The following is a 25,941-nucleotide window of genomic DNA, read 5'->3' on the forward strand; positions in this document are numbered from 1 at the left end:
GATCTCCTGCCCATTTATTTCAAGCAGTTGTTTCTCACAGAAACAATGAGAAATAACTATTCTTTCTCTTGTTATTAGATGCATCTATATTCATACAACACAAACTTTTCACTTATCCTCTCGTCATATGAGTATTTTTATAGATTTTTCACTATTAACTGTAAAGTGAGAAATAACCCTGAGGCAGGGGGTTAGAAATTTAACTTGGGGTAGAAACCGATTTTGGATTTAGCTGAAGAGTGCTGTTTTAGCTTGTTTAGTCTATAGCCTGCTAAACTTATTTAGTCTGCTAACTTGCTGTGCTGGCAAAAGGCCTGCAGAGAGAACAAAAGAGATTCAAGGCTACTTAGAAAGGAATGCAAGCTTCCAAGCTGAAGAGAGATAAGGAGGGGCTCCACCAACCTTGGAAAGAAAACTGAATCTGGGTTGCAGGCACAGGGACATTACAGCGACATTACTGGAGAACTGTGCAGGCTCATAAAAACTGATAAGAGTTTTAATACGAAATGAGGCTAGGAAATGAATATGCATGAACCTATCCTGAAACTTTATGCATATGCAACAAGTTAAGGGATAAAATATACTCGTGAATTCTCGGGGGTGCGCATGTCCTTTGGGGGAGCTATCCTGCATGCGTCCAGCGCTGAAATAAATCATATTGGCTTTACAACTTTTACAAGTTGTGGAGTTTTTTTTCTGCAAATCACCCACAGGGTTAGAATTAGAAATGCAGAACTATCAAGAAATGTTATATGAGCAGGAGATTAAAATGTTCTTATATTTTTTTACTTCCTTGAAAGGGTGTGTTAGTTTAACACAACATGGCTTTTAGCTGGGGCGGAGGAAGACACAGAGGCTGCTTGTGAGACAAAAGTTCCTTGAAACTTTTATGTCCAGCAGAGCCAATCCCTGAAAGCTCTGACGATGGACATATTGGCTGGCCCGATTAGACAAGTTCGTAACACCTCTGTGATGACATATTTAAGAATGAAAAAAAAGCACGTAATCTCTCTTCCTCCCCTCTGAAGGGTGGCAAGGGGGCTGCTGGGCCCCTTCCCTGCATGGCTGCCAGAGCCCTTCTCAGCCAGGGCCATTCTGCCGGGGGGGCCATCCCAGTGTGATGAGCAGCCACGCAGCCAAGATCAGTGCTGGGAGCACCCATGTAGCCGAGGCGGTGTGGCTGAAATCACATGGCTGGGGCGACGTGGTTGGGGTGGCGCCACGTGGCTGCTGCTCTCTCAGCATGGCTCGCAATGAACTTTTCTTGCTTAGCTGGTTTTAACCAACCATGATGCAGACAGAAAGGCAGGAGTGGCAGCAGTAGCTTTACTTTTTTTTCAGTGCCTTGCATTAAAAAAGGCACTGAATGGAGCCAGCAGCCAGCACTGCCTGCGTGGTGCCGGCAGGGACCACATGGCCAGCAGTGAGGGAACTTTACAACAAACAAACCTACGGAGACCAATTTTCTCCCAAGTCAGAGAAAAAGAAAAGGTGAAGACACGTGAGGAGAACAACATGGTGACACTAAGGTCAGTGAAAAGAAGGGAGGGGGGAAGGAGGTACTCAGGGCATCGGAGCTGATCTACAAGCCATGGTGAGGACTATAATACAACAAACTGTTTCCCTTTAATTCATGAAGTGCATGGGGGTGTGAGATACAAAGTTGTGTTTCGTGTCAGGTACATACAGGTAGTGTGTGTACTTGTGATTGTGATTTGTGTGGAAACTGATCATGGGATGTAGAAGTCTACCCACAGCCTGTGAGAAAAAGGTGTTCACGTTGGGAGCATGTAGATACTGAAAAGCTATAACCTAGTGACAAACTTGAACAGAGAAAGAGGACTCTTGCTTCCAGGGATAGGGGAAGAGGACCCTTGATTTTATACTAGAACAGCTCATCCTTAAAAACGATACCCCATGAACTAAATGACCCATAAAAAAACAGTTGTGGGAAGACTGTTTTGCCTGTGGGAGGGACTCACGCTGCAGCAGGTTCGGGTGGGACTGCTACTTGTGAAAATTAGAATGGCATTGGAGAAGTTCACAAAGAAATGTCTCAAATGGGAAGAACCCCACGGCATAGCAGAAGAGACTCCTCTCACTAAGTGAACTGAAGAAAGATTTTTAGAAGTGACAAACTGACTAAAAACCCCATGTTTTGTCTCCCTGTGCTGTCAGTGGGAAGGAGAAAAGGGCTGGGGGGAGGGGAAGTTTTCTAAAGGTTTATTTTAATTCTTATTATCCTCTTTTAATTCTGTTAATAAAATTTTCTTTATATCTTTCAAGTTTTGAGCCTGTTTTTCCCTTAAAGTGTTTCTTTCCAATCCTTACCTCAACTCATGAACCCCTTTAGTTGTTCTTTCCCCCTCCTCTGCTCAACTATACCAGAGGAGAATGAATAAATGATTTTTTGTGGGTGCCTAGCGCTTAGCCAGTGTCAAACCCAGACAAAGGGAAAGAGATAACATTTACCTCTGTTATCTCTGGCAGGAATGTCATTCTTAATAGGTGCCGTGGTTCGTTGACTCTGTAAAAGAAAGAAATATCTGTTATTTGATCACCTTATTATTGAAAATGTAAACTGCAGCCCTACCTCTGCTTCTTTCCAGTAAATAAAAATAACATGACATCAGCAATACAAAGATGTGATTGCTGCCAAATCCTTCCCATAAGAGCCCAGGGTGAAGACTGTTTGAACTATGTATACTGTTTCAAAACAACCTCCAAAACATTTTCTATATTTTTCCTTGAGATATATTTAGTTATATAAATATTAGTCCCCAACTCCCTTTCTGCCAAACCTGTTCTTATAAAATTGTTAGAAACCCCTGTTCAGCATAGGAAAAAGAAAGTAACACAGTTATCAAGTAGCTTCACAGACACAAAAGTTAGATTTAAAAATTCAAGCATAACAACATGTATAGGAGTACTGAAAGTTTAATATGAACATGCTGCTTAGGTATTACCAACCTTCATGATTTTGTATACTTTAGCTGCTGAAGTAGGTGGTGGTGTCTCTGGACTAGGTTCAATATCATCATCAGGTGCAAGATCTGGGTTAAGTAAAAATATGCTCTCCAAGTCAATCTGTGTAAAAGAATATAAAATACATTTATGATTCTTAGAACAATATTTACCCTATTTCTCCTAATATTTTTGAGAATAAACAATAAATATATTTAGTGCTTTTACCCCACAATTTGTTAATTCTATAACCTGAATGATCTTATTTTATTTTCAGTAAAAACAGTGTAAGCTTTGGTCTTCATGTAAGTTGAAAACACATCCTTCAGAAAAGAGTAATTAAAAATAACCAATTGCCAAAGCCTGGACAACAAGGAGTTAATGCACTGCTATGTCTCAAACACTGATAGCTGTGCAAGTGGGCAAGTTAGAACAGGATGTGGCTGGAGAGGAAGGCCATACAAAGGTAGGGCAGCACCTTTCTGTGGCCCACTTCCCTGTTCTGGTTCACAGTGACTTCACAATGTAAAGGACAGTGCAAGCGCAGAAGTGAGGTCAAGAAATGGGCATGAACTGTGGACAGAAGGCCAATCCAATAGAGGAGGATTGAGACCACCAAAGACCCTCAATAGTCCCCTAACCCATTTCCAGAAAGGCTTAGAAGAGCAGACTGTGCATGCTATTTCATTGACAAGGAGAGCAAGAAACCTAATCCCATGGTGGGGAAAACTTATCTATAAAAAGATACTCCCATAAAGCCTGGGTGGTACCTCCAGGACCTTGAACACCCCATCAGCTGGATCAACACTGGAACCAGGACTGGTGATCTCCTTTCCTCTCCTACCTGATCTCTCACTCTCTCTCTATTCCTTCTTCTCTTCTATTTGTCTTAATACAAGAAAATAAGGGCAAAACTTATACCAATTTCCACACTAAGTGTATGATTTGATAATAAAACTTTGTAAGCTTTTTCAGACACTTCTAGCTTTTGCCATTTTCAACCACAGGCATCTATGAATCTTGGCTATTCCCTTCTTCTTAGGAGTGGAATGCGATACCAATAAGTATTGATAATTCTGTAAAGTGATTAAATTAAAACAGAAATAGCTAGTATTACTGTGGTAATTTGTCAGTTACTGCAGAATATGAAATGTAGTGGTTCGTTTGGGGGGGCTCCCCAGGGAGTCCCTGGAGGGCCCCCTAAGCTGTGTGTTCACTGGTAGCAGCAGGCAGGCAAGGAGACTCCACACAGCTTCTGAGGGTGCTAATTAGATGAGGGTTTATTGGGGGTCCCACCCCCAGGAGCAGCATGGTTTCTGAGGGAGAAGGGGGAAAGGGGATGGAGGGGGAGAGAGGGAGAGCTTAGGGACAAAAGGGGCCAAGAGAGGGTATCTTCTCCCTCACACAGCTTAACAGGGAAATTCAGTGGGCATGGAATAAGACTTGGGCCAATGGGATTACAGATACATGATACTTCAGGGGAGGATCACAGGCTTGGAATAAACCGTATATTTTCGAGGGGTGAGACAGAGCATACCATTTAACTAAAATGTAACACTACAATGAAAGACATTTTGTAACATAAAAAGAAAGAGATCTCAATTATTTGAAATTTCCCAGATAGTGCAAAAGAAACAGATGAACTACAATCATCCAAGAAATAATAAGCAGAGTTGAAACCACATCAAATTTATGATGCTATTTTTTTCCTTGTAAGTGCTACTCATTCAAAAAGCTGCAAAATGCAAGGGGGATAAGAAAGGAACTTAAAAATAACTGGCTTCAGATCTATTGAAACTCTGTTTCCTCAAAATCTTAAATAGCTTTGGTTTCTATAGACTGCCACTTCCTCTGGCTGGACCTTTCAAAGACCTCACTACTCTATGGATTCTGTGTCTAGCAGGATGAGTTCAGCTGATGAGATCACCAGGACATTCTCACAACCTTTTTTTCCTTTTCCCCATGTTTTGACAAAACTGGTAAAATGCAATTATTTCTGAGCTGCTTCTCCAAATCTCAGCTGAAACTGGCTAACATGGTCCAACATTTACAGGAAGAGGGAACAGCAAAGCATAACTGAGACAGACACAGTTTCTTAAAGAAAGCAGGGCTGAAAAATTATTGCCTAAAACAAACAGACTAGCAGTTTAATCCCTCAATAATACAAACAGAAAAAGATTTTTAATCCAGTTCCCACTGGCTTCCTGTCTGAATTGCAAGTCACTCTTCCTCTCAAAAATTTGATTTTTCTACTTGTAAAAAGGGTAACAAGTTCAGCCTTTGCAATCTGTTTCAAAATCAAAATATGAAAAGCACTATATAAAAGCTATAACAAAGAGCCCAGGAAGTAAAATTTAATACAACAGAAACCAGCATTTGCCTAAAAACTCCCATACAAAACAGTCTGGAAACAAAGAATCGTCTGATGCCGTTTTGGTTTTTGCCTTTTTTTTCCCCTTATATATTCTCCGTATTCTTTACACGTATTTTTGTAACCTATTGTATTAGTGACTCATTTTCCCAGTAATTTTCCATGCCCTTTCCCTAGGCAGAAAGAAAACAAATTCCAGAGCTCCAAGCCCTGGGGGGTACAAGGCCCCTATTCTATCTTGGTTCTTCCTGGCTACCGAGGTTGAGAACAACTCTTCACGATAAACAAAGTACAGCTAGTACTGAGGGAGGGAAGACTTAGAAGGGGCTTGACCCAGGGGGGAATTGCCTCACCACTTGTGCTCCTAATTGGTGTTTTTTGTCAATTATGCTAATTTACAAAACCTATAAAACTGTATGCACCCCTTGTAGGGGTGGGCTTTTGTGGACATTCCCCATAAATGCCCCTGGAGGCCTCCAAATAAAGATACACTTTTATATTACCTCCTATATTAAAATTATCTTGAGTTTCATTTCTAGGTTGAAAAAGGCAACAGTTATGTAAATTAAGATTTATCTTTTCTCCATTTCCAGTGCAAATTCCAAAGCACAATTCATGCAGATGGCACATTTTTTAAAGATAAAAGTTATAAAATAATTAGGTTTACCTCCTTGCCTTTAGTATCTCCATTTTCAATCCATTCAACAGTTACGCTTTCATTATCTTCATTTAGAAATGTTACCATAGCTTGGTGAATTCGGCCTGGAAAGAAAACACAAAAGATTAACAGATGAAAAATTTTTCAAAAAGTTATTTTAATCCCTGCTCTGAGAAATGCAGATAGAAGCAGAAAAAAAGGGGTTAAAAAAAAAAAAAAAGTGATAAATAGAAAACGATTCCTGGCCACACTGTAAAATGGCTCAGATTTGATCTAGTCAGGGGCTAGATCTAGCCAGAGGCTCTAATGGAACAGTCAGTGTACAAGTGAAAAACTTAATGAACAAAAAACTAAGTGGCAAGTAAATAAAATACCATGTGAAAGCCACACCACTTGGACTCTTTTCTGAGTCTCCCTTGGGTGGGAATGTTTCCTGAGGTTCATTTCACAAAGGATTGTCTCCCTTCTAGGCTGATATAAAATTAAACATCCTGACATAGGAGGGAAATCCCCTGAAACTGTATTCTGATATCCACTTCTTGTGGGTATTCAATCAGCTGGTAATTCAACTAAAATTAAATTGCTTGCAATTTAATAAAAATCATCATTTTAAAAACAATTATTAACACAGACTGTTAAGCTGAAGTTAAGGTGCCATTTCTGACTTCTTCAGTGAAATATCCAAAGCCAGAAAGCCCCCAAAAAGTACAAAACAACCAGTAAATTTTGAGTAGGAATAAGGATTTTCCTTCTCAAATACATAGTGTATTGCATTTTTTAAATGCCATCCATCATACTTTATCTTATTTCCTATACATTGTAGCAAGAAGCAATTGGAAGAGCAGAGCGGCCATGCACTGACACAAAGGTGCATGTCACATTGATTTCACATCCGTGTTTTGCCCTAAGAGTACCAAGTACTGAAGTTTCAAAAGAACGTGAGTCCAATGTGACTGCTCCTCTAACACCCTCCTTTAATGAGCCATATCAAAATCAAACAACCCCTTATTCCATCTCATTTGACAGGGAAACATAAGTGATACAGTAAAAAAAGAAACTGTAACAGACAAGAAAAGTCTCATAGAATAAGTAGAAAGCCCATGCTCACTTTGCTCATTCTTGCTCTCTGACAATTCACAAAAATGTGGTGGGTCTAGTGCTGGCAACATGCCAGTGCACCCACTAGAATATACTTACTCATTTCCTGCTGTGAGATAGGATTAGGAGGAAGGCAAAGCAGGCTCAAAACTTTAAAAAGGTATAAAGAAATCTTTATTAACAGTAAATAAAAGAAAGAATAATAAGAATCAGAATAAAACCTTTAGAACACTTCTCCTCCCCCCTACAACTTTTTCTTTCCCACTCACAATGTACAGAAACAATTCAGTCAGTTTATCACTTCTAGAATAGTCTTTCTTCAGTTCACTTAGGGAGAGGAGTCCCTCTTGTCAATTTATGAAGACTTCTCCACAAGAAAACAGTTCTCTTGTGGCTTTTAATTTCCATGAATAGCAGCCACCCAGAAAATCTGCAATCATGAAGTCCCTCCCATTTTTCACAGCTTTCCCACAGCTGTGTTTATGGGCCATGTCAACTTATGGGGTATTATTTTAAGGATGAGATGTTCAAGAGCAAGGGTTCTCTTTATCTATATCTGAGATCATCCCTGAGAACAGAGGTTTTCTTCTTCTTTCCCTGGGGCAGAGGGTCTTCATCACTCTTCTCTCTCTGTTCAAGCTTCTAATGAGATTATAGCTACTTCAACATTTGCTTGCTTTAGCATAGATGCCTTTGCTCATATCTACAATTTGAATGCGTCATCCCCCATACTTTTCAATGGGTTACAGGGAAAAAGAGTCTGATGTATCAATTATATATTCTCTACAGATTTACAAGAGTATTTCAGCCCCAAGATCAAGGCATGTCCTCATCCCTTCCATCTGGGACTTGACTCATTCTTCACAGACATTGGTGTATCCATGTTGTTCCTCTACCTGTTCTCACTCTGTCCTTTTCTCTCACCCGAGGGAGGATTGATGCCTGTAGGTCTCATCTGTGCACTGAAAGAGTTAATATCTCACCCAGGCCTGGTGAGAGGTCATATGATTTCTGCAGTGGCAGAGCTGTTTACGGTAGAGGATTTTTGGCAGCCGTGCTGGTGAGGGGAGGCAACTCTCAGTAGCCAGGCTAGAACACAGCAGCAGCATGCTGGGGGCTGATGGCTTCTCCTCCCCCTGCTCAGTGGTTGCAGCCGAACTTCAACGGCGGCAGCAGAATCTTGGCAGAGCCGGCCCAGCCCAGGGCTGCTCCTGGGGGCCCGGCAAACCCTGGCTTGGCCTGGGCTGGCAGCGGGGCAGGGCTTAGTAGTAGCAAGATGTTAGCAGCCATAGCCGTGGCCCGGCCCGGCCTTGGCCCCGTGGCCTCCCTTCCCCCTGCCCAGCAGCCGATGGGGCTCGGCCCTGCAGCAAAGCCCGCCCGGCCCGGCCCGGCCCAGCCCAGCCAAGACAGGAGGGCCGGGCTGGCCTTGTTACCTGCTCTCAGGCCGGAAGAGAAAAAGAGAATTCCTGGGATTTTTCATTTTTAGCATGTGTGTTTACAGAGGAGTGTTCAGCTTCCTAGTGATTTAACAAAGTCTTAGTATTCAAAACGACTCACTGACTGGTTTTATCAGTGTGGTGGTTTTGCATGGGAGACATTCACGGAAGTGATGCAAAGCTTCCAGCCACTGGAAAGCTGTACGCGCCTCTGTGAAAAACATGTTAAAGACGAAAGAAACCCGGGAATGTCCTCTTTCTTTTCTGGTTGGCAAAGAGGTAATGGGCTAGGCAGCCCCTGCTGTGGGGCCAGGCCCCCTTCTCCCCCCCACATCAGCTGCTGGGCAGGGGAGGGGAGGCCATGGAGCTGATGCTGGGCTGGGCCGGGCCATGGCTGCGATTTCTAACATCTTGCTGCTACTAAGTGGGGCTGAGCTGGGCCCGCCAGCCCCCAGGAGCAGCCCCGGGCTGGGTCGGCCAAGATTCTACCACTGAGATTCGCCTGCAAACCACTGGGCAGGGAAAGGAGAAGCTATCCTCCCCCCCAGCCACAGTTCCTGCCACAAGCTAATAAGCCCAGCCTGGGTCAGGTGACCATCTGCAGGCCCCAGGCGAGATATTAACTCTTCCAGTGCTTCAATCATCTCTTGAGTGAGAGAAAGGAATAAAATGCATGCAATGTAGGGGAGCAACATGAATACACCAAAGTCAGTGAAGAAGAAATCAAGTCCCAAATGAGAGGGATGAGGAGATACCTCTAGTTTTAGGCAGAAATCCTCTTGTAAAGATATGGAGAAGGACTCTTTTTCCCTATAACGCCTGAAGGTATGGGGAGATGAAAGTGTTCAATTGTAGATATCAAACAAAGGCCTCCATACTAAAGTAAGCAGATATTTAAGTAACTGTAATTCTATGAGAAGTTTGAACAGAGAAGGAGAGAAGAATGATAAAGATCCTGTGCCCCCAGGAAGAAGATGATTTCAGAGATAGATAATGAGAACCTTTGCCTTTGAACAGCTCATCTTTAAAAGAGTACCCCATAAGTTAACATAGCCCATAAACAAAGCTGTGGGAAAAGCTTGTGGAAAATGGGAGGGATTCCACAATTACCGATTTCTCTGGGCGGCTGCTACTCATGGAGAGAGCCACAAGAGAACTGTTTTCTTGTGGAGAAGTCTTCATAACATTAAGAAGAAGAACTTCTCTCCCTAAGTGAACTAAAGAAAAACTATTTTAGAGTTGGGAAACTGTCTAAAATTTCAGATTTTGTTTCTTTACATTATCAGTGGGAAAGTTGTAGGGGGAGAAGTGTCCTGAAAGTTTTGTTCTAATTCTTATTACTCTTTCTTTTAGTTACTATTAATAAATTTTTCTTTATACCCTTTTAATGTTTTGAGCCTGCTTTGCCTTTCTCCTAATCCTATATCACAACAAAATAAAAAGTAAATACATTCTAATAAGTACACTGGTGATTAGCCAGTGACCCACCATACTCATTGGTGCATTGGCTGGGAAATCGCCAATTGACAATCCAAAACCACTACAGCAGACAATAGGTCTATAAATGGGTATTTATTAGGACTAGGAAGAGTTGTACTTCTAATATCCTAAATAGAATTCTGAATACTAGGGCAAAACAAAGGCATGAGACTGCAAACAGCAACAAGGTTGACCTACTTTTCCTAGATAGCCTCTCTTACTGCAGGTGGGCAAGATGCATCATTGATCAGATCCACTGGGGTACTTTTTATGGAAGTGGTGAGCATACTTTAAGGAGAGGGAGGAACCTCCAGAAAGGCAGAAACACTTCATGAGTTTTGTAAGAAATTTCACACTCTTCAGTAAAGGTCTTATAGAGGGAAAACCAAAAGTTTTCACTCACTTTCGATAATCTTAATTTTGTCATATATTCATAAGACATCCTCCCTTCCAAAGTATAACGAAAGCCCAAACAAAAAAATCACACAATCACACAATCACAAAATCACTAGGTTGGAAGAGACCTTCAAGATCATCGAGTCCAACCCATGCCCTAACACCTCAACTAAACCATGGCACCGAGTGCCATATCCAGTCTTTTCTTAAACACATCCAGGGATGGTGACTCCACCACCTCCCCGGGCAGATTATTCCAGTACTTTATTACTTTTTCCATAAAAAACTTTTTCCTAATATTCAACCTAAATTTCCCTTGGCACAGCTTAAGACTGTGTCCTCTCATTCTGTCAGTTGCTGCCTGGAGAAAGAGACCAATCCCCACCTGACTACAACCACCTTTCAGGAAGTTGTAGAGAGTGATGTCACCTCTGAGTCTCCTTTTCTCCAGGCTAAACAACCCCAACTCCCTCAGTTGTTCCTCATAGGGCTTGTGATCCATGCCCCTCACCAGCCTCATTGCCCTCCTCTGGATGCACTCAAGCATCTCAACATCCTTCCTACATTGAGGGGCCCAGAACTGGACACAGTACTCAAGGTGTGGCCTTACTAGTGCCAAGTACAGGGGAAGAATGACCTCCCTGCTCCTGCTGGCCACATTATTCCTGATACAGACCAGGATGACATTGGCCTTCTTGGCCACCAGGGCACACTGCTGGCTCATGTTCAGTCAGCTGTCAAACAGTACCCCCAAGTCCCTTTCTGCCTGGGCACTGTCCAGCCACACTGTCCCCAGCCTATAACGTTGCAGGGGGTTATTGTGGCCAAAATGCAGGACTTGGCACTTGGACTTCTTAAACTTCACCTTATTGGACTCTGCCCATCTATCCAACTGTTCCAGGTCTCTTTGCAGAGACCTTCTACCTTCCAACAGATCGACACATGCTGCCACCTTAGTGTCGTCTGCAAATCTACTAATGATAGACTCAATACCCTTATCCATGTCATCAATAAAAAATATTAAACAGAACTGGCCCCAGCACTGATCCCTGGGGAACACCACTAGTGACTGGCTGCCAACTGGATGCACCACCGTTCCCCACCCCTCCCTGGGCCCGGCCATCCAGCCAGTTCTTAACCCAGCAAAGGGTGCACCTGTCCAAGCCATGGGCTGCCAGCTTTTCCAGGAGTTTACTGTGGGAGACAGTGTCAAATGCCTTGCTGAAGTCCAAATAGACAACTTCCACAGCCTTTCCCACATCCACCAGGTAGGTCACCTGGTCATAAAAGGAGATCAGGTCATAAAAGGATCACCCATTTTAAACATTCCTATGAGGTTTCCCAATACCCGCAGGTCCCTTTTATCGCCTATATGAATCCCTGCCATTCTGAGATTTAAGGAAGATTAGCAGTTAGAGCTGCAAATTTATTCAAATAAGAACAAGACATGCCATGATAGTATTTTCTGTTGTCTCAACACATTTTTCTTTTCCTACTACTTCATAAGTGAAGGTCTTCATTCAGTCGCTGGTAATGACATTCACATCTTTCCTATGAGTTGACAGCTTGAAAAGAAGTTGTAGAAATGGTTCTGTCTTCTTATATGTATTTTTTAAATTCCATAAAACTGAACATAATTTGGCTTCTCCTTACATATTTAGTCAGCAATCCCTTGGACTCTTTTAAAACAATTTTGCTGGCAGCTTTTTAAAAATCATTTAAAACTGTTTCTGAAATTTCTTCTCCAGAATTCTTTGTTATATATTGTCACTGTGATATTTTATGAAAAAGCCCTTTGCCAGGATTTTTTCTCCTGAGAAGCTGAGAAGCCTCAGAAAAGAAATGTAAACAATAATTATCTGATGCTTTGGAATGTGGCAGGTGCATCTTTGATTGGTTCCATGTGAATTGTTTTTACTTGATGACCAATCATGGTCCAGCTGTGTCAGGACTCTTCTGTAATGGGTTTTTATTATTCATTCCTTTCCTAGCCTTCTGATGTATTCCTTTCTCTCTATAGTTTAGTATAGCTTTAGTATAGCACTCTATAATATAATATCATATCATAATATAATAAATCAGCCTTCTAAGAAATATGGAGTCAGATTCATCTCTTCCCTCCTCCTGGGACCCGCGAACACATTGAAAGACTGGATCATCTTTGACAGTGACTAATTCCAGCTGTTTAAGAGACAAGTGAAGGAAATTCTTAAATAGACAATTACAAAAAACTCAGCTACATGCAAGATTTCTTTCTACCTCCCATCAGCTAGAGGTTATTTAAACTACAACTCAGGGAAAACAGAAACCACCTTTTACAGTTGCTGGTGTTTTTTTTTTTTAATTTTTAGTGTAAAATTGGATATTCCTACCATCCACATCAACATCCTTCTTAAAATTCTGCTATGCCTCTAGCTTCCATCTCCTCTGGTAACAAGCTCCATGTGCTAACTGTACCTAGTTTGTTCTCCTTTATCAGTTTTAAGTTTTCTCTTTCAAACATTGACAGTTCTCCTGTTCTTGTATTATGAAAAACAATGGGCACAAGCTCATGATCTTTCTTTTTTACACTATTTGAAGGTTAATACCTAAAAAATTCACCATTCTTTCATCAATGGAAGTTCTGTCAAATCTTTAATCACTCTTCCAATTGCATGAACATCCCTTCTCCTCATGCCTGTTACATTAATTCTGACAGAGTGAGACCAGAAATGTACCTTCCCCTGCTTTTCAAATGAGAAAACATATAATTAATTTCTCTGTCCAAGGTAATATTTCAGATCTGCAAAGACAGAGAAAACAGAAACAGCCTGAGGAAGAAATGGACAGAACACAATTTGACTAAAAAATTATAGAAAAAACAGTAATCAGCCTACTAAAGGGCTGCAGTGCATAAGAAATGTATCCTATTTCAGCAAAAGACTGAAATTATGGGGAAAAAAAGTGAGATATTATTTCTCCAGGTAGTTATATAGGTCATTGTCATCATTGTGCTGTTTTTGCATTGGAGGCACTCATGGAAGTGACTTTCTAAGAGAAGCTGCTCACAGTTTCCTCCATGTCTGACAAAAAAAAACAATGAGTAATTTGTTTTGAAAATTGACAGTCTGTTAAACCACTGAGAAAGCTGGACACACCTCTATGAATACACATGTTAAAGATGAAAAAACACCAGGAAGCTCTCTTTTCCTTCCAGTTGGGAAACAGGTACCAAGGCTGGCCCAGCCCCCATCTTGGCTGGGCCAGGTGGGCCCTGCTGTGGGGCCAGGCCCCCAGCAGATGCCGGGCAGGGGGAGGGGAGGCCATCAGCTGCAGAGTCAAGCCTTGCTGCTGAGATCCTGGCCCTCCCCCCAGTGCAGCTGCCGAAAAAAACCCGGACGCAGTTCTGCAACCCATGCAGAAAGCAGCCCCATGTCTGGCATTGAACACAGCAGGGGCCGGAAAATAGCCATGCAGCCAGAGCAGTTGCCACCATTCTGGCCGAGGCCCCCTGAGATTCTGACAAAGCCCCCAGTGTGGCCTGAAAATCCAACACCATGAGTGCTCAGGCCACCACCCAGCAGGGATCACAAGACCATCTGCAGGCCCCGGGTGAGATATTAACTCTTTCAGTGCACAGATAAGACTTGCAGATCTTCAATCCTCCCTTAGGTGAGAGAAAAGGACAGAATGAAGAAGCATAGAGAACAACATGAGACATGAAGGTCAGTAAGAAGTCAAGTCCTAGATGGGAGGGTTGAGGAGATGCTTCAAGTCCTGGGCTGAAAATTCTCTTGTAAGGCTATGGAGAAGATATAATTGATACATCAGACTCATTTTCCCTGTAACTCATTGAAAGTATAGGGGGATGAAGTGTTCAAATTGTAGATATTGTGGATGTGACAGCCTGGTCAGAGAGCAAGAAAACTAGATAAGTTTTTCCAGAATTGGCTTGAGACACTTTCAAATATATGGCACGCGTTATGCCAATCAGCCTTCTGATGAGTCTGTGTAATTTCTTATGCAATAGCGACATCTGGTGACCACGCTGTGTATTGCATCAGTCAGCCCTTCGTGGATAGCAGGACGGAGGAAGGGATGCCTCGGACCCCCACCGGAACGCTGCCGGGACCCCGTGGCGCCCACGCAGCCCGTCCACGTCTGGAGACCCTCTGTTCCCCAGGAGAGGTAATGACCTTTCCCCACGTCCTTCTGGAAGGGACTGGGATCGCAGTTTTGCCCTGACAGCTTAAAAACTCGGGCGGGAACAAAATCCCCAGCAAAGCAGACAGTCAGTACCTCTTGCTGGAGGTTGGGGGCCAGCGTTTTCATGATGGGGAGTCACCTCTCTAGGGAAGAACGCACGATCATTTCTGTGTGGAAGGACATGATTTCCTTTATTCGAGTCTCTGTGTCAGATGATTCGCTCTGCACTCCACCTTCCTGGGCCAAATCTCATGACTTTCCGGTAGATATAAAGACCACTTTTAGTCCACAATTGTAGGAGGCATTGGGCTACCGGCTCTTGGAAGACGTTACTAATGGGGATTCCACTGTGCCTCAACTCATAGCTGTATGGGGACTCCTGTCCCATGTCTTCCAAGGCCACACCCAGAGGGAAAGCGAATCAGAAATGGGGGCCTCAGAGGGCAACGATGTTGCCTCTGGGGGCGTTGACACACCGGGGGGAGGATGGGCGGGCTGGGCGGCTGTCAGCTTCTCTCCGGCTCCGCGCAGACCAGCAGGGGATGTGGGGACCCCCGGTGGAACCTATCTCTCACCTAGAGATTATGTTCCACTGAAATATCCTCATCCCTATGATTCTGTGAGACCAACGTATCCTCCTCCCGCAAAACTGGCACCGCCGAGCACGATAACTGCAACCCAACTGCACCTAGGCAACGGCCCCTCCCCATTTATGCCGCTTTCAGCCCCTCCACCACTGCTGGCAGTGCCAAAACTGTCACTGCCACGCCCAGCGGATCAGCTTTCCCCTGCCCCACAAAGAGTGGCTGGTGAGCTGCTGCGACAGCTGACCCCGCTCCAGCCACGGATGATGCCTACCTCAGCTCCGCAGGATGCGGCGGACGCGTCTGTGTTTCGGCCAGCCTTGCCCCGCCCAGTGGGACGGCCTTGCACTGCCCCACAAGCCACTTGGCCCTGCCTGCCGGCCCCGCCTTCCCCCTCCTGCAAGCCAGGGACAGACTCTTTCACGTCCGGCAGGAGCTGCTGCTTCCGACTCAGATTCCCCCCTCTGCACCGCGGGTGAGGGCGGAACCACCTCCATCATCAGTGGTTGCCACAGCCGTACCAGTCGCTCCATCAGCTCCCTTGTCATAAGTCACGGAGCCTGCACAGATGTACTGGCCACACCCATTGTCAGCGTCAGCCAGTGAGCATTTGTTCCAGCCAACATCACACCCCCCGCCGCCTTTCCCCTCCTTTTCCATGGCGCCTGTGCAGATGACAGCGACAGTGATCGCTGCACCAGCAGCATCTCTCCAATCAGTAAATAACACAACAGGAGCTGTGTTCCCTTTAGCTCCCCCACCTTTAGTTGTGGAACAACTGCCCCCTACTCCCTGTGCAGCGGCTGACTCAGTTGACTTAATGTCTTTTGCAGCTTTCCCATTGCAGCCCGCGCCAGTGGTGGTCACACCTGTCGCCCCCACGACAGCCACGCCGCCCACCCCTCTGCTGCTGGCGGCGGCAGTCACAGCTTGGCCCCTGGCCGCAGCACTGCCGGGGGCCAGCCCCCCCCCCCCCCCCCCCCACAGCAGGGCTTGTAACCAGCCCCTCGGCTTCTCAGTCCACAACTGGTCCCTCAACTTCGGAGCCTCCGGCCAACCCACCACCCCCTGCTGCCCACAGGCTTTCGTCCCCATCCCAGGATGGGAACAGTGACAGCGATGAATGCCAATGGCCAGCCCCTTGGCAGGGGCGTGCCCTAGCAGCAGAAGGCTGGCACCAACAGACGGCGTCATAGTCCCTGAGTAATCTCTGGACTTTGCCCCCCATCAGGTGACCGTGTGCCCCAAGAACCCTCGCCACTTTTGGGAAGCACTTTAGATGCGAGCTTTAGAGACTGGGGATTGGAAACTGTTAGAAAGGGTGGGAATGCCATGCTGTGAAGTTGATACCACACCAGATACGGGGGAAGGGGCCACAGATGTCAGTCAAACAGTTCATCCAGCATCTGTGGAGGAGACACAGGTGGTTCAGGAAGAATATGTTCCGCCACAAAGAAATTCAAGCTTTTCCCGTGTATAAAGCTGTCTCAAATACAGGACAAGCTGACAGGCATGATGTGATTGCCTAGTGAGTGGTCCAAGATTTGCAAGGTAAGGTGGCAAAATATGGCCTTGGCTCTGCACAAGTTATGCAAGTTCTCAGAGTGCTAAACACACACCCGCTTGCTTCATTTGATATTAAACATATAGCTGAAATATTGTTCCAGCCTGTGCAATTTACGGTTTTTCTGGACAACTGGAGGCAGGTCGCTGAAAGGATTGCAGCAGACAACAGGCAATTGCCTCAGGAAGATCCTAGGTTTTACGTGGGAGTGGACGTTCTCCGAGGAGAACAGGCCTTTTCCAATCCTGATCTTCAGGTTACCTGGGACCCTGCTGTTCTTGAGCAGAATCAATGGTAGGATTTAATGCATTGCTAAGAACTATAGAAATGGCCTCTCCCAAGCCATGATATGTGACAATAACTCAAGGAGCAGATGCACCCTTTCTGCCATTTGTTGAGAAACTTGCAGCAGCCCTGGAGAAACAGGTTGAGGATGATATCTTGAGGCAGGTTTTAGGCAAGCAGTTAGCTCAGGACAATGCAAACAGTGATTGCCGGAAGATCATAGATGCTCTTCCAGGCGACCTGAGGCTAACAGACAAGGTCCACGCATGTGCCAAACTAGGTGCTGTAGACCACAAAATGTCTGCTCTGACAGTTGCTTTGCATCTAGGCCAGAAATCCTCAGGGGGCAGACAACAGAAATAAGGCAAAAACAAGGGCAAGAAGAAGCAGGGAACACACAAGCAAACAGGACCAAATACCAATTTCTTGTGCTCCAAGTGCCTACGGGCAGGTAATTTTGCAAACCAATGTAAGTCTGTGTCACCCACCAAAGAATCTTTGTTCACCCAGGTGTCATTGACTCTGGCTTTTCGGGTCAAATTTGTGCTATGGTTTCCACGCCCACCCCCCACCCCCCCATCACTATTCCAGCAGGGACTCAGATTGCTCAACTTGTGCCTTTTCAGTCGTGTGTCCCCAGGACTGGCCAGCAGACTCGTGGGAATGGTGGCTTAGAATCCACAGGACTGCCACAAGTCTTCTGGTCTGCAGATCTTTCTGTTCAGCGACCCCAGATGATGTGTACCCTGACCCTACTGGGTGCCTGCATGCCAAAGACCTGGCTTCAAGGTTTGATAGACACAGGGGCAGATGTGACAGTCATTTCAGTTATCTCCTTCTCTGCCTGGCCTCCTATGTGGCCTTTGGCTTCCATAGGGTTGGCCATCCAAGGGTTGGGGGGTGCAGTGAGGACCTTTGTAAGCCAACGGTCTGTGCTGATCAGAAACATGGATGGGCAGATAGCTGCAGTTCAGCCCTATGTCACTCCAGCTCCAATCAATCTCTGGGGGCGGGATGTATTGGAAGCCTGGGGGGTACAAATTGGGATGGATTTTTAATTGGGGCCACTGTGCTAAAGGGTGGAAAATATCCTACACTGCCTTTACGGTGGCTGGTGGACAAACCCCTTTGGGTATACCAGTGGCCCATGACAAAAGAAAAATTGGTCACCCTTCCTGAATTAGTTCAGGAACAATTGCAACAGGGACACATTGAGCCTTCTACTAGTCCCTGGAATACTCCTGTCTTTGTGATAAAGAAAACATCTAGGAAATAGAGGGTCTTACAGGACCTCCAAAAAATTAACGCAGTGATGGAAAGCATGGGGGCACTGCAGCCTGGTATGCCCTCACCCACCATGCTCCCTGCAGGATGGGAGATCTTGATCATTGATCTGAAGGATTGTTTTCTCACAATTCCATTGCATCCTGATGACAAACCAAAGTTTGCCTTCACAGTGCCTTCAATCAACAATGCCGAACCTGTGCCGAGATATCAATGGAAAGTTTTGCCACAGGGCTGTCGCAATAGCCCGACTATTTGTCAGTGGTATGTGGCTCAGGCCTTGTCCGGAGTCTGCGAGCAGTTTCCTGACACATGTTGTTATCACTACATGGATGACATCCTGGTGGCAGCACTCACCCAGGATGAGTTGCTGAGGATATGGCCTCAGCTGTTCACTGCTCTGTATTCTTATGGGCTGCAGGTGGCTCTGGAGAAGGTTCAACAGCATCCTCCTTGGAAAAATCTGGGAGTCAAAATTCTTGACCGAACTATTCAGCATCAGGAGGTACAATTCTAGGATTCTATTAAGACCTTGAACAATGCCCAGAAATTGATGGGTGTCATTGGTTGGTTGCATCCTTATTTGGGACTAACTGAAAAACAACTGTCCCCGCTGTATGATACTCTAAAGGGGGACCCTGACCTGAGATCACCTTGGAAATTGACTCCTGAGGCGTGATGAGTGCTGGGGGAGGTGCAAAAGGCTGTTTCTGCTTGTCAGATTCATCGAGTAGACCTTTCCATTGATATCACTGTCTTCGTTACCAATCCAGATTTTTATCCTATGGGCATCATTGGCCAATGGAGTGACAAATGGTCTGATCCTTTGCACATTTTGTAATGGGTCTTTTTGCCCCACCAACCAAAAAAGACAGCACCCACATTATTTGAACTGATCACTCATTTGATAATCGAATGCCATCAACGGTGTTTGCAATTGATGGCAGCCAATCCTGCAACAATCATTCTTCCAGTAGAACGGGTAGACTTTGAATGGAGCTTTGCCAACAGTGCTCCTTTGCAAAGTGCACTGCAAAACTTTTCAGGGCAGATTGCCTAGCATATGCCCAGTCACAAGTTATTGCAGTTGGCAAAAACAACCAATCTGTCGTTGTGGCCAAAAAGCAGCCGGATGCCAGTGCAAGGACCCACCGTCTTCACTGACAGTTCCGGGAAAACTGGGAAAGCCATTGTTACTTGGAAGGATGAATCTGGATGGCAAATGTTGGAGGGCCGTGAGTCAGGCTCAGCCCAACTGGTTGAGTTAAAGGCCGCTGCCATGGCGTTCCAGAAATTTTCTCAGATGCATCTGAACTTGGTCACTGATTCTGCCTATGTCGCAGACATAACCAAGGGTTTGGATTGTTCACTCCTGAAGGAAGTCAATAATGCAGTTTTGTTTCAGTTATTGAGAACCTTGTGGAGTGCAATTGAGACCTGAGTTCATTCGTATTACATCTCGCACATTCGGAGTCACACCAATTTGCCAGGTTTCATAGCGGAAGGTAATGCCAGGGCTGGCAGGTTGGCTAACCCTGCCTGGGTAGCGCTTCAGCCTGACATGATTGCGCAAGCCAAAGCATCGCATGATTTTTTCCATCAAAGTGCACATACCTTGCAGAAACAATTTCACTTGATGCCAACTGAGGCTCATGACATTGTCAGTTCTTGTGCTGTCATGGACTTGCTGGACCTTTACCAGCGGGAGTAAACCCCAGAGGCCTAAAGGCCTTGCAGCTTTGGCAAACAGATGTCACTCACATCGCTGAATTTGGCCGACTTGAATATGTGCACGTGTCTATTGATACCTTCTCCTCTGCCATGTGGGCCTCTGCTCACACTGGAGAAAAGGGTTGCTACGTGATTGCCCATTGGAGGATGGCTTTTGCAGTCTTGCAAATACCTTCTTCTTTGAAAACTGACAATGGCCCCACCTATATCTTGCAGAAGACACGGCAGTTTTTGCGCTTATGGGGAGTGTCACACAAACTTGGTATCCTGCACTCTCCAATGGGCCAGGCCATTGTTGAATGCACTAATGGTACTTTAAAGCGTGTTCTGGACAAACAGAAAAGGGGAATGCCTGGAGAAACCCCACACAGTCGATTGGAAAAAGCTCTATATACAATCAATCATCTTACAGTGCCACAGAATTCAGAGAATCCTGTCATTCTAAATCACTTTCTCTCATTGCACTCTTCAGGTGAGACACACCTGCCTCGAGCAAAAGTCCAGATACGGGACCTAGCCACTAATAAGTGGGAGGGCCCGTAGAACCTTATCACTTGGGGCTGCGGGTATGCATGTGTTTCCACAGATACTGGGGTACTGTGGATACCTGCGAGGTGGGTTCGCCCTGACTTGCGACACCAAAAACAGAATGTAGCCAACAGGCAACCTCTGAACGAAATTTTCTCAGATGCATCTGAACTTGGTCACTGATTCTGCCTATGTCGCAGACATAACCAAGGGTTTGGATTGTTCACTCCTGAAGGAAGTCAATAATGCAGTTTTGTTTCAGTTATTGAGAACCTTGTGGAGTGCAATTGAGACCTGAGTTCATTCGTATTACATCTCGCACATTCGGAGTCACACCAATTTGCCAGGTTTCATAGCGGAAGGTAATGCCAGGGCTGGCAGGTTGGCTAACCCTGCCTGGGTAGCGCTTCAGCCTGACATGATTGCGCAAGCCAAAGCATCGCATGATTTTTTCCATCAAAGTGCACATACCTTGCAGAAACAATTTCACTTGATGCCAACTGAGGCTCATGACATTGTCAGTTCTTGTGCTGTCATGGACTTGCTGGACCTTTACCAGCGGGAGTAAACCCCAGAGGCCTAAAGGCCTTGCAGCTTTGGCAAACAGATGTCACTCACATCGCTGAATTTGGCCGACTTGAATATGTGCACGTGTCTATTGATACCTTCTCCTCTGCCATGTGGGCCTCTGCTCACACTGGAGAAAAGGGTTGCTACGTGATTGCCCATTGGAGGATGGCTTTTGCAGTCTTGGGAACACCTTCTTCTGTGAAAACTGACAATGGCCCCACCTATATCTTGCAGAAGACACGGCAGTTTTTGCGCTTATGGGGAGTGTCACACAAACTTGGTATCCTGCACTCTCCAATGGGCCAGGCCATTGTTGAATGCACTAATGGTACTTTAAAGCGTGTTCTGGACAAACAGAAAAGGGGAATGCCTGGAGAAACCCCACACAGTCGATTGGAAAAAGCTCTATATACAATCAATCATCTTACAGTGCCACAGAATTCAGAGAATCCTGTCATTCTAAATCACTTTCTCTCATTGCACTCTTCAGGTGAGACACACCTGCCTCGAGCAAAAGTCCAGATACGGGACCTAGCCACTAATAAGTGGGAGGGCCCGTAGAACCTTATCACTTGGGGCTGCGGGTATGCATGTGTTTCCACAGATACTGGGGTACTGTGGATACCTGCGAGGTGGGTTCGCCCTGACTTGCGACACCAAAAACAGAATGTAGCCAACAGGCAACCTCTGAACGATGATGAAGATGACGACCATCAATCAGATGGCCCCTCTATGAGTGGGGAATGAACATTCTATCCTTTCTTTGTTTCTGGAAAAAGGCTGTTGATAAATTAAGACAGTCAGTTCTTTGAACAAACTAACGATAAGTTGTTACTATATTAGAATTAGTATTGATATTGTATTAGAATAGGTAACTGATTTTAAGCATTTGGCCATCACTGAACCCACCACATGGATTCAGAAAATAAACAGGTAAATAAGAAAATTTAAAATTATTATACTTACATCTCAAAACAATTTTCTTTTAATAAAAGGACTTCGTACAGATAAGGCAATATGAAAAAAAGCCCAGACCAACACACCATTTTCTCCAAAATTTTTTAAATTGTTTTAATCATGCTTTCATCCTAGGGTAGTTGGGACAATACACAGCTCTGATTCTACTTAGAATGTAGTTCTGGGTAGAGCAGACTCAGGTAGCTCACAGTTACTGAACAAGATCATACATTTTACCTTTACCTTGTCCATGCATTTCCTATACACTGATAGTATTGAGGTCGCAGATCCCTCTAAGTCATTTGATCTCAGTAATCCTGTAGAAAACTAACACATTCAAAAGCTTTCTGCTGTGTTTAGTGAATCCAATCATCAATTAAATGTATTAATGTATTAGAGGAAAAAAACATTTCACTGTTGCTTTTGGCTGGGGTAGAGTTGGTTTTCTTCCCAGTGGCTGGTATGGGGCTATGTTTTGGACTTGTGCTGAACACAGGGTTGATAATATACATGGGGTTTTTTTATTCCTGAGCAGGGCTTACACAGAGCCAAGGTCTTTGCTGCTTTTTGTACTGCCATGCTGGGGAAGGGGCCGGGGGGTGCATGGGAGGTTGGGAGGAGACAGCTGAGGTAGCTGACCCCAACTGACCAAAGGGATATTCCAGACCATATGACATCATGCTCAGTATATACAATGAGGGAAAGAAGGAGGAGGAGGGAGATATTTGAAGTTATGGCATTTGTCTTCCCAAATAACCATTACATGTGATGTGTATTCCTGCTTTCCTGGAGATGGCTGAACACCTGCCTGCTCATGGGAAGTGGTGAATTAATTCCTTGGTTTGCTTGTGTGTGTGGCTTTTGCTTTTCCTATTAAACTGTCTTTATCTCAACCCATGAGTTCTCTCACTTTTACCCTCCCTGATCCTACTGGGAGGAGAGTGAGAGAGTGGCTGCATGGGGCTTGGTGGCTGGCTGGGATTAAACCATGACAACTGGCCACACTGGATGGGAGAGTTAGTAGAAACAACACAGCTGACAGGCAACAAGACCCTCCCCCTGTCAGAAGCAGATAGATCAATCTCGACTGCCTGTGCAACCACAGTTCAGGTCAGAAACCTACCTTCTGAAAGGCAATGCAAGCTAAATGCAATCTAGTGCTGTCTGTCCTTTGATATATTTCTTAAAATGCTCCCTTCCACATACCTAGGACAGTTCCTCCTACAGTTTACTGGAAAGAGAATGACAGAAGTGTAGCTGGAGTCATAACGGAGCATCTCCTCCTCCAGTCCCAATGAAAAACAAGTAAACCTCACAATAACCAGGACTTGCTAACTCTGGTATGACACTGCAGTCTGGTTGCTCACAAGGGCAAAATTAACACAAATGCTCAAAATTCTATAGTTTGAGCAACTGCTGTGAAGGCATCTCCCTACTATATTATCGATGCATAATATATTTAATGTGCTGCATCACATATATAAGTGATACACCAAAATATGTAAACTGTTAACAATACTGAAAATAAGGATTGTTATGTTCAAGAGTTACTGTCCTCACTTCTGACATTATGGACAGCAGAACCTGGGGGGAAGGGGGAGAAAGAAGCAAAGCTTTCTCATGCCTTATTTTCCAAAGGCATACAAAAGAAACAGCAACATTTATTAGAAGTTCACACAAGCCTCAGAAAAAGTTTTACAAGTTGCTGCAGTGAGGTTTTCTGAAACCTCAGACATAGATCTGCAGGAGTTATGTAAATAACTGCCAGACCAATCAGATCCTTCACGTGACATACAAGCCATTAAGCACAAATTAAGGGCTTAGGTTTAATATAGTGTCCAGGTAACACCAACTATTATTTTATTGTAGGGTTGAACTGCAGTATGGGACATGAGTAGACAAGCTGCATAAAGCTTGTTGGATGCTTGTTTCCTGTCTTATGACCATGCTAACTTCAGTGCCTTTGACCTCCAGGTCTTTCTTCCCTTAAAAACATCTGCTTATTCTTTAGGAAGCTCCTGAATCTAGGAGATGAGAAAAAGAAAAGAAAAAAAAGAAAATAAAAAAAGACTTTCCAGAAAATCCCAGCAGAAACCCACCCCTGTTTAGTAGGTGTCATACATCTCACAGAGGCATTCCCTCCCCTCTGTGCATTGCAGTCCGGAGTGTGAAGAACAAGTCAGCTTTCTTCACCGACAAGCTCTACAACAGATTACATATTCCCACTCAAATTGAAGACCTGAAGTCACAAATGACTTGTCATTGATTCAGTCAGTGAACTTCCCATTTCTGTTCTCATTCTGGACGAATATGATAAATTAGTACCCTAAACCTAACACACACACTTCCTTTATTCATGTATTTTCAGTCACCAACATACATCCTCCCATCAAGAGATACTGGACAAGATGAGAAATACTGGATCCCCAACAGAGAAAAAACAACCCATGGGCATAAATAGAAAATACTTTTTGTGTATTTTAATCATAAGGAACAACTGGAATAATAATACCAAGCTTTTTTGTCAAATGATGAAAGCATCTAAAGGCATTTCTGTCAGAGCATACTGCTGTCATTTTTTCAGAACACGGCTCAAATGCCAAAGCAAACAAGAAGTCGTTACTTTGCGTTGAAAGCCTTTCCTCCTTCCATCACCTCATCCCCTCCCACCTATCCACCAAAACCTCCCCATGCTTTTCTCCCACCCACACCCCTCTTTCCCCCAAATCACCTCAACCCTATCCACAGCGACCCCGCATATCTCATAGCTCACCCCAAATTTGTCCCGTTTTCTCCTCCCACATGAGCCCCTTCCATCCCGGCTTCATCCCTCTCGCACCCCTCTTCTCCCCCCCATTTCATCCCCTTAACCCACCGCCGCGGCCCCCCCGTCGCCTCCCCGGCCTGCTGCAGCCTCCCCGCCCCCAGCGGTAGACGCCGCCGCTCGCGCCCCACGCAACCGCCCTCCACCGCCAAGCGCGAGCGCTCCCCTGACAACCGCAGCGCGTACCAGGCCCAGCCACTTCCCAGCCCCGCGCACACAATGGGCCCCGCGGGCAGCCTCCCCCTCGCCACGCACCGGGGCGACGGCACTCGGCCACTTCGTCGAACTGGCTCCCTCCCGCCGCTCCTGCCCCATCCCGCCGCCCCTGCCCCACTGACCATCGCTGCGCTTGATCTCCACGTAGATCCCTATCTGAACCTTGCTGAAGTTGTCCGCTGCCATCGCTTCATGGGGCAGCCGGGGATATCGGAGGCACTGCCGGACAGCGCACAGGGGGCAGTGAGGGCGCGCACAGCACTGACGGCGGCAGATTCGAGAGGGCAGGCGGGCGGAAAGCGGGGGGCGGACAGAAAGGGTAAAGGCGCCGGCCGGATATAGCAAATACTGGTAGTTGCAGCGCCTGTGCAGCTCGGCGTGGCATCACGACAGGCCCGGCTCACGGAGAAGGCGGGTATAGAAGCTCCGCCGCGGTTTGTTCTCCGCCCTTCACGGCACCTGGGCGGGGCTGGCACAAGATGGGCGCCCCCATTCCCTAGGGGCTGCCTCCCTGCTCGCTTTAGCCTGGACCAGATGTTCGTCCCAGCTGCGAGCCGCCTGTGCGAGCCTCTCCTCTTGGCCCTGTCCCTGACTTAAAAACACACACGTGTGCCTATTTGGCACAAGATGGTGACTGTGCTGCTGTTATTGATACATATTATAAGATTGGCTTTTTGCAAATATTAAAATGGATTCTATATGTGTGGTGCTAAAGTAACTTTGTTATATAGTTTTTATTTCTGTTGTTAATTAAGCTTAGACATAGTAGTGAAATAAGTATGCTTGTGTTAAAATGCCTGCTTGGATGGGA

The 25,941-nt window shown here is 45.3% G+C and overlaps 1 protein-coding gene across 1 annotated transcript; it reads right to left on the reverse strand.

Annotated features, from left to right (window-relative positions):
• Positions 1-2,472: 2,472 nt before the first annotated feature.
• On the reverse strand, positions 2,473-25,522 carry LOC121363694 (kinesin-like protein KIF2A; the record flags this gene model as incomplete). The annotated part of the gene is made up of 4 exons (XM_041486269.1): positions 25,253-25,522; positions 6,003-6,097; positions 2,971-3,087; positions 2,473-2,527 (listed from the first exon to the last, which is right to left on the reverse strand). Coding segments are annotated over exons 1-4 (331 nt in total), but the record flags the coding sequence as incomplete, so codon positions are not given.
• Between the last annotated feature and the right edge of the window lie 419 nt (positions 25,523-25,941).

Source organism: Pyrgilauda ruficollis, unplaced genomic scaffold (assembly GCF_017590135.1).
Source record: "Pyrgilauda ruficollis isolate IOZ18807 unplaced genomic scaffold, ASM1759013v1 scaffold741, whole genome shotgun sequence".
Lineage (NCBI taxonomy): Eukaryota > Metazoa > Chordata > Aves > Passeriformes > Passeridae > Pyrgilauda > Pyrgilauda ruficollis.